This window comes from Artemia sp. Qi Xiang Cuo, chromosome 5 (assembly GCF_049724085.1).
Source record: "Artemia sp. Qi Xiang Cuo chromosome 5, ASM4972408v1, whole genome shotgun sequence".
NCBI lineage: Eukaryota > Metazoa > Arthropoda > Branchiopoda > Anostraca > Artemiidae > Artemia > Artemia sp. Qi Xiang Cuo.
In genome coordinates this window covers 63,032,008-63,041,598 of record NC_142798.1, presented here as the reverse complement: position 1 = coordinate 63,041,598, position 9,591 = coordinate 63,032,008, and the positions used below count along the sequence as shown (strand labels likewise).

The window sequence follows — 9,591 nt, the reverse complement described above, 5'->3', positions numbered from 1 at the left end:
ACAGCCCCTTTCATATACGGAATAATTTCTGGTTTTTTTTAAGTTTTAATGTCGCTCCTTACTTTTAGTTTAAAAAAAAAACTTGTTTTCTTTTATTTTAATAACTTTAAAGACGTTGTGGTTCCATATACTTGGAGTAAATCGTGAAAGTTCTCCAACGAATGGTCAGATCTTAAGTGCTCTTTGGAGATGAAAGAGGAGGAAATTTCAAAGAAACTACCTTTTCATGTATTAGTTTAGGTAAGAGATGAAGCTCATAATAAATATAACAACCTTTATGGCAAAGTAACTGCCTTTCCCCCTAAGAATTGTACAAACAAAAACGATTTTCTTCATGATCTTAAGGAGGCCCTAGACGGTCAATCATTTTGATCAAAAGCTTATGTCAATCGATTAACTCAAACATGATTGACCTACTCGGAACCTGTTTGACACTTGAGTCATGATTGACCTACTCGGAACCTGTTTGACGCTTGAGTCAAGCGTTGACGGATATTGATAGAAAGTTTGAATGACTCAACCATTTTTGATAAAAAGCAGTGTGTTAGATCACCTTTGGTCAAGATTGAAGGATCGATTGAAGGATCGATTGATGGTTGATTAAAGCACACGTCAATCGATTGACGGAAACTTTTGATCAAAATGATTGACCGTCTAGGGCCTCAGTTATGCCTTGAAATATTTAACCAACAGGTTTGACCACCAACGATTTCAGTTTTGGTTCATTTTCATCCACAACGTTGATCAACAAAACTTTGGCTGGTCGCTTGAACATGATTATTGATTAAAAAATAGGTCACGTCAGATCAGATTGTTGACCAACAATGTCTTCAGAAAAAGCCTATTGTTTAAATGATTTAGTGGATATTAAATGGATATTAGAAACCCGTTTAAAATAATAATTTTTCTTAAAAAGTGTCCATCATGTTTTCAATTTTATTTTTTATCATCTGAAACTCAATAATTTGGAAGCGTTCTTATTTTGCTGCTTTGATATTACATTCTATATCAAGGAAGATGGTACCGTCCATGGACAGAAAATTTTCACTTAAAAGCTTGATTATCTCGTAATTTTTACTATGCTAAAGTTTAACAGATGCATGTATAAATGCAACATTGAACTGCGATTAGACTCGTTTTTTCAATGGGTTCTGTGAGACTTGAATCTCAAAATGTTGACTTTCTTCTAAAGCTTTCAATGATGTTTCACACAAGTTAGACTTTCGATTCTTTTGGAAATGAAAACAACTTTGAGCTGAGAATATTGAATTATATCCTAATGGTCTTTGTATCACTAGGTGTATCATATGAGTTCATTTTTATGTTTCAGATTTTGTTGTTGTTGGTTCTGACTCCGGACGGATTGTTATCCTGGAATACAACTCACAGAAGAATGTATTTGAAAAAGTACATCAAGAAACATTTGGCAAAAGTGGGTGCAGAAGGATTGTTCCTGGCCAGTATTTAGCAATTGATCCCAAAGGCAGAGCAGTCATGATTGGTAAGATTAATTTGCTACATATTTGCTACACAAGGTTTTTTATTAATTGCAACAGCAAATAATATTTGACAACAGTGACAATTTGAATATTTGACTACGGTGTCAGATATTTACTGTTCATAGCATCGATTTGACTTCCAGTTGAGATGTTGATCACAAACATCAAGGTGCCATTTTCAGCTGTGAGGTGTAGAGATATACTTTTATGACTATTCTGAGCATTTGGATCTGCTCTGTTTTATAGATTGTGCATTACAACATCAGAGTGGTTATATAAACGGGATCAGAGTATTAAATTTATAAATATGATAAATAAAATGGCAAGATTTTATCCCTGGATAATTATTCGAATTTAGGGTAGGACTTGACTTTTTTTCCATCTTAAAATTTGAATCTGGAACCATTTGAGAACTTGACGTAGAATCTGTTGCGTAACTTCTATTTATTAATACATAACCTTTTAAATCTCCCAAGAAGGTCCGAATTTCGTTAGTGAATTTATTGGGCATTATTTTCTAGTTCTCATATGGGGAGGTCCATCCAGTAAATTCTTAGGGGATCTCTTAGTATGTGTGTTTGCAATCATTAAGGACTGAAGCTGAGTTATTGTTTTTACTACTATTTCTCTGATAATCTAGTTCATAGTCCTTGGTTTGAGACCAAAGAACATTTAAGACCCATTTACATTGAGATTTTATTAATACTGAGATGTAGCCAATCAGAATTTTTCAGAGAAGATATCAACCAATAAGACAATTTCTGGGAAGACCTGATTGGCTCAAGTTAGTGCTAGTTTAATCTCGGCAGTAGTAAAATCTGATTGTGAAAGGGCCTTTTAAGAATTTCTGCCTAAGTAATGAGTGATTCTATATCAGTAGTATGAACTATTTTAATAAACAAAAAGGCCCTCTGAATATCTGTGTGAAACTTTCCTGCTAGTTTAGGTTTCAAGGAACCAATGAAAACAATAAAAAAGATTTTCCAGGGATATGAATGGGATTAACTTCTATGAAATGTTGTAAAATATCTCATTTTGCAGTGACAACCAAGTTGACGATATAACATTAATTTTTTTGATGCTATTGAGTGCCTGAGATGGTGCAAATATATTTATTAATGGACCTTTAAATCATGTATTTTTCTTAGTGTCGTAGTATGAATTTTATTACAATATATAAGTTGTGATTTTATGATAATCATTTTTCAAACAATTTCAAACGGTTACCATGAAGCAGAGAACGGCACCGCTAGTAGGGACTTAAAGTCCAATGCTGCATCATCTGTCTTTCTTTGCCTTTACTTTGTTACCGAAGATTAAAAGACCCAAATATGCGGCATAAATGCCAGATGTCAACAATCAAGGATTGTGATCAGGTCTGAAGGCTGAAAATATAAATAGTTTATGAAAAGCGTTATAGCCGTGAATAAAAATACTCCGATCATGGATTGAAAAAGATCAGACCTCTCGGTTCCGAGAGGAAATTCTACCTCGTAGCATCCGAGGGTTCTGCGACTTCCAGGAAGAATGTACACCAGGGGGTGCGTGCCAAGTATGGTGAAAGTTCTCGATGTGATGCAGGGACTGTGATGGGTGACAGAACTGTTGTACATTCGGCGCTCTGACATGGACCCAAGATAATGGAGAAGGGTAATCCCTCAACAACACCTCATTGGTTTTATTTATTGCATTTTCTTCTAGTTTTAACCTCTTCTCTCTGTAAACTAAATCACAATTCTATTTTCTTGAAATGTTCTTAGTTATGAATGGAAAGTGATTCGTATTGCTGATATTTCAATTATTCGTTCATTTTATTCAAATGTGAATATATTTCGGAAACTTAACTTCGATGTCTTGGTTCATTTTATTCAAATGTGAATATATTTCGGAAACTTAACTTCGATGTCTTCGTTCATTTTAATTCAAATGTGAATATATTTCGGAAACTTAACTTCGATGTCGCCAACGTATGGCTAATTTACTTTCTGGTTTTAAATGAGGAAAATTCAGATTTCTGAATCAAACTGATGTTTAACTCTCTCACTGATATTTATTATTAATTGTAGGGCTAGTTTGTCACTTTTCACCGTGTCCTAAGCTGTATTTCTTTTCCAGGTGCTGTTGAGAAGCAGAAGCTGGTTTATATTTTGAATCGTGATGCACAGGCTCGTCTAACCATTTCATCCCCATTAGAAGCACACAAGTCAAATACCCTTGTTTACCATATGGTTGGTGTTGACATTGGCTTTGAAAATCCATTATTTGCCTGTTTAGAAATTGATTATGAGGTAAAGATGTTATTAATTATATATTTATCTGGCGGAAATTATTGTAAAGAATTACGGGTGGGAGACAAAATATCTAAGGTGCGGATAGGTTATTCGTTTAAGGAATTTACAGTCAAAAATTTTTTAAAGTAAGTATAGCCTGTTGTTAACTTTGCTTAAATTTATTTTTTCTTTCTATAAAATATGTTGACATAGCAGGTTGCATTTGAATAGCCTGTTTAACTCCCGTGCTGTTTAAATAAACTATTGTGTGCTGTTTATTTAGAATATTGAGTTTACTCATTATTTCTTTTCTTTTGTAAGCTGATGTATGTTAATTGTTGACTAAACGACAACTTTTGTTTTTATTTGCCGCAAACACCAACATTTACTAGCAACGCTTTATTATAATAGCACCTGGCTGTGTCAGGGCTGCCACAAAGTTCTTAAAATCGAATGAAGGTCCCTATTGGTCCCTTAAATTAATAAAGGTCCCTAAAGTCCCTTTTCTTGCTTCGGTTTAAAGCTCTGTATCGGTTTAAATCTCTACCCCATTGGAGTGGTATTTTGAGACAGGGCTTGCCTGTTGTAAAAGAATTTTCTTTGATCCTAAGAAACCCTCCCACCAGCTTGGGTGGGCAAATCTTTCTCTCAAAACAGAGGAGTCACCCACCAATCACGAATAACCAGCCCCAAGCAATTCTCACAGGGCTGTCACAAAGTCCCTAAAATCGAGTGAAGGTCCCTATTGGTCCCTTAAATTGATAAACGTCCCTAAAGCCCCTTTTCTTGCTTCAGTTTAAATCTCTGTATCGGTTTAAAGCTCTTCCCCCATTGGACTGGTATTTTGAGACAGGGCTTGCCTGTTGTAAAATAATTTTCTTTGATCCTAAGAATACAACCCACCAGCTTCAAACCAGCTTGGGTGGGCAAATCTTTCTCTCAAAAGAGAGGAGTCACCCACCAATCATGAATAACCAACACCAAGCAATTCTCACAGGGCTGTCACAAAGTCCCTAAAATCGAGTGAAGGTCCTTATTGGTCCCTTAATGTGATAAAGGTCCCTAAAGCCCCTTTTCTTGCTTCGGTTTAAAGCTCTGTATTGGTTTAAAGCTCTTCCCCCATTGGAGTGGTATTTTGAGACAGGGCTTGCCTGTTGTAAAAGAATTTTCTTTGATCCTAAGAATACCACCCATCAGCTTCAAACCAGCTTGGTTGGGCAAATCTTTCTCTTAAAAAAGAGGATAGTCACCCACCAATCACGAATAACCAGCCCCAAGCAATTCTCACAGGGCTGTCACAAAGTCCTTAAAATCGAGTGAAGGTCCTTATTGGTCCCTTAAATTGATAAAGGTCCCTAAAGCCCCTTTTCTTGCTTCAGTTTAAAGCTCTGTATCGGGTTCAAGATCTTCCCCCATTGGAGTGGTATTTTGAGACAGGGCTTGCCTGTTGTAAAAGAATTTTCTTTGATCCTAAGAATCCTACCCACCAGCTTCAAACCAGCTTGGGTGGGCAAATCTTTCTCTCAAAAGAGAGGAGTCACCCACCAATCATGAATAACCAACACCAAGCAATTCTCACAGGGCTGTCACAAAGTCCCTAAAATCGAGTGAAGGTCCTTATTGGTCCCTTAATGTGATAAAGGTCCCTAAAGCCCCTTTTCTTGCTTCGGTTTAAAGCTCTGTATTGGTTTAAAGCTCTTCCCCCATTGGAGTGGTATTTTGAGACAGGGCTTGCCTGTTGTAATAGAATTTTCTTTGATCCTAAGAATACCACCCATCAGCTTCAAACCAGCTTGGTTGGGCAAATCTTTCTCTTAAAAAAGAGGATAGTCACCCACCAATCACGAATAACCAGCACCAAGCAATTCTCACAGGGCTGTCACAAAGTCCCTAAAATCGAGTGAAGGTCCATATTGGTCCCTAAAATTGATAAAGGTCCCTAAAGCCCCTTTTCTTGCTTCGGTTTAAAGATCTTCCTCGCTTGGAGTGGTATTTTGAGACAGGGCTTGCCTGTTGTAAAAGAATTTTCTTTGATCCTAAGAATACCACCCGCCAGTTTCAAACCAGCTTGGGTGGGCAAATCTTGTCTCTTAAAAGAGAGGAGAGAGTCACCCACCAATCACTAATAAAAAGCACCAAGCAATACTCACAGGGCTGCCACAAAGTCCCTAAAATCGAGTGACGGTCCCTATTGTACTTTAAAATTGGTAAAGGTCCCTAAAGCCCCTTTTCTTGCTTCGGTTTAAAGCTCTTCCCCCATTGGAGTGGTATTTTGAGACAGGGTTTGCCTGTTGTAAAAGAATTTTCTTTGATCCTAAGAAACCCACCCACCAGCTTGGGTGGGCAAATCTTTCTCTCAAAAGAGAGGAGTCACCCACCAATCACGAATAACCAGCACCAAGCAATTCTCACAGGGCTGTCACAAAGTCCCTAAAATCGAGTGAAGGTCCTTATTGGTCCCTTAAATTGATAAAGGTCCCTAAAGCCCCTTTTCTTGCTTCGGTTTAAAGCTCTGTATCGGTTTAAAGCTCTTCCCCCATTGGAGTGGTATTTTGAGACAGGGCTTGCCTGTTGTAAAAGAATTTTCTTTGTTCCTAAGAATCCTACCCTCCAGCTTCAAACCAGATTGGGTGGGCAAATCTTTCTCTCAAAAGAGAGGAGTCACCCACCAATCACGAATAACCAGCACCAAGCAATTCTCACAGGGCTGTCACAAAGTCCCTAAAATCGAGTGAAGGTCCTTATTGGTCCCTTAATGTGATAAAGGTCCCTAAAGCCCCTTTTCTTGCTTCGGTTTAAAGCTCTGTATTGGTTTAAAGCTCTTCCCCCATTGGAGTGGTATTTTGAGACAGGGCTTGCCTGTTGTAAAAGAATTTTCTTTGATCCTAAGAATACCACCCATCAGCTTCAAACCAGCTTGGTTGGGCAAATCTTTCTCTCAAAAAAGAGGATAGTCACCCACCAATCACGAATAACCAGCACCAAGCAATTCTCACAGGGCTGTCACAAAGTCCCTAAAATCGAGTGAAGGTCCCTATTGGTCCCTTAAATTGATTAAGGTCCCTAAAGCCCCTTTTCTTGCTTCGGTTTAAAGATCTTCCTCGCTTGGAGTGGTATTTTGAGACAGGGCTTGCCTGTTGTAAAAGAATTTTCTTTGATCCTAAGAATACCACCCGCCAGTTTCAAACCAGCTTGGGTGGGCAAATCTTGTCTCTTAAAAGAGAGGAGAGAGTCACCCACCAATCACTAATAAACAGCACCAAGCAATATTCGCAGGGCTGCCACAAAGTCACTAAAATCGAGTGACGGTCCCTATTGGTCTTTAAAATTGGTAAAGCTAAAGCCCCTTTTCTTGCTTCGGTTTAAAGCTCTTCCCCCATTGGAGTGGTATTTTGAGACAGGGTTTGCCTGTTGTAAAAGAATTTTCTTTGATCCTAAGGATACCACCTGCCAGTTTCAAACCAGCTTGGGTGGTCAAATCTTGTCTCTTAAAAGAGAGGAGAGAGTCACCCACCAATCACTAATAAACAGCACCAAGCAATACTCCCAGGGCTGCCACAAAGTCCCTAAAATCGAGTGAAGGTCCCTATTGGTCCCTTAAATTGATAAAGGTCCCTAAAGCCCCTTTTCTTGCTTCGGTTTAAAGCTCTTCCCCCATTGGAGTGATATTTTGAGACAGGGTTTGCCTGTTGTAAAAGAATTTTCGTTGATCCTAAGAATACCACCCACCAGCTTCAAACCAGCTTGGGTGGACAAATCTTGTCTCTTAAAAGAGAGGAGAGTCGCCCACCAATCACTAATAAACAGCACCAAGCAATACTCACAGGGCTGCCACAAAGTCCCTAAAATCGAGTGAAGGTCCCTATTGGTCTTTAAAATTGATAAAGGTCCCTAAAGCCCCTTTTCTTGCTTCGGTTTAAAGCTCTTCCCCCATTGGAGTGGTATTTTGAGACAGGGTTTGCCTGTTGTAAAAGAATTTTCTTTGATCCTAAGGATACCACCTGCCAGTTTCAAACCAGCTTGGGTGGGCAAATCTTGTCTCTTAAAAGAGAGGAGAGAGTCACCCACCAATCACTAATAAACAGCCCCAAGCAATACTCACAGGGCTGCCACAAAGTCCCTAAAATCGAGAGAAGGTCCCTAAAATCTAGTGAAGGTCCCTATTGGTTCTTTTAATTGATAAAGGTCCCTAAAGTCCCTTTTCTTGCTGTGATTTAAAGCTCGGTATCCTGAAGGCTACCAATATCTGTGAGTATATGGTTTTTAGTATTTTTGTTTCAATTGAGATTCTTGGAACCTGTTTTTGCTTGTCTAAGAAAGACAAAACTGGTTGTTTTATAGGCTACAGTTTTACTGTCTGGACAAAGTAGAGAGACTAGTAACGAAAAGGGGTGACCCCCTTTGTCTCTGGAGTCAGGCTAGGAGGCGGTAGGGTTCGATTGGTTTTCTTGATTACTTTGAAAATTATTTTCTGGGTGTCCGTTTGTTAGACACAGGGAAAAAAATAATAAGAGAATGGCTCCAAGTACAAAATACGAAGGAGGTGGTGTTAAAACTAGGTTTCTTGCACGATTTTGAGCTTACATATATTTCTCGAACTATTAGACTACTTCCTAGCGCCCCTTTTTATTTGAATGCGTTTTTGGTAATAGCCTATATATTTTTCTTCTAACGTCTTTTCTTTTTTTAAAGTCTAGGGTTTGAAGTTTCAGTTTGAATAAGAATCGGAAAGTGCAATTCCTGGGAGTTTAGGTTGAAAGAAAGAGGCGCAACGGAACACCAAATGAAAGAGTGGTGTAGAGCCATTCCGGGAGATCTGTTCTCTTGCTACTGTTGTATCTGGAATACATCGCTTGTCTTCCATAAGGGCTCCTACGCTTCCCTTCAGCACGCCAGAACTGATGAAAATAAGAAGAATGTTAGCATAAAGCTAACGTCGAATCAGCTTATCCCGCGGCAGCATCTTCCATGGAGAGCGGTGAACCGAAAAAACTGCCCATACACCTTGGTGCTTGCGTAGTGCGGGAACAAACAACAGTTGCAGAAATTATATGGGCTCCGAAGATGATAGTCTGACTATTCCGGGAAATCCGCAGACGGAATAGCAGATTTATATAAATAAATGTTCCGAGATGCAGTGGTCAAAAACTATTCCTTCGGGTGAACTAAGTTTGCTTATTTTTTAACCGAAGCTCTTAGCCAGGAAGGATCGACGGCAAGTGGATCCAGGAAGGAAAACATCCCAACTACGAAGTCGTGAAAAATGCTTTGACGATTTCACACGGGTCTGCCAGCATTGAGTGGGGCTTTTCCTTTTCTGGGTGAGTTCTCAGCGAAGAAGAGCTTCCATGAAGGAGTGAATTTTGAATGCAAAACTGTTTGTGATAGATAGGCTGGGTTTATTTGGAGGACGTGCGCAAAATGTTGATGTCATTGAAGACTTGATAAAACTGGCCAAATCCGCTAAAAAGAGCTATGATTTGTACCTACTGCAGGAAAAAACCTTGAAAGAAAAAACTGAGAAAGAGCGGCCGGATTTGGAGGCAAGAGAACGGCTGAGAGAGCAGCAGCTCGCTAAAACCTTTTTGAAAAGACAGACAATAGAGACTCTCGAAAAATCTCTCAAATAAAAAAAGAAGCGTGTGGTTTCAAGGAACAGGCCACAGACGAGTTACTGAAGGAAGCTCATAACCGGCTCAAAAACGGCAATGAAAAGAAGGACGTGGTCGAGATAAAGCTAGTGAGGCTATGATAGATGGGGCTCAAAGAACCAACAGCAGTTAGGGTCAAAGAAACAATTACTGATCTCATCTCTGTTCCAG

General features: G+C 39.0%; 1 protein-coding gene across 1 annotated transcript in view; it reads left to right on the top strand.

Annotated features, from left to right (window-relative positions):
* Positions 1-9,591, top strand: part of LOC148952362 (splicing factor 3B subunit 3-like) — a 54,504-nt gene that overhangs the window by 3,314 nt on the left and 41,599 nt on the right. Inside the window, 2 exon segments of the mRNA XM_089089834.1 lie at positions 1,331-1,501; positions 3,615-3,787. Coding sequence (XP_088945960.1) covers positions 1,331-1,501; positions 3,615-3,787 — 344 coding nt within the window.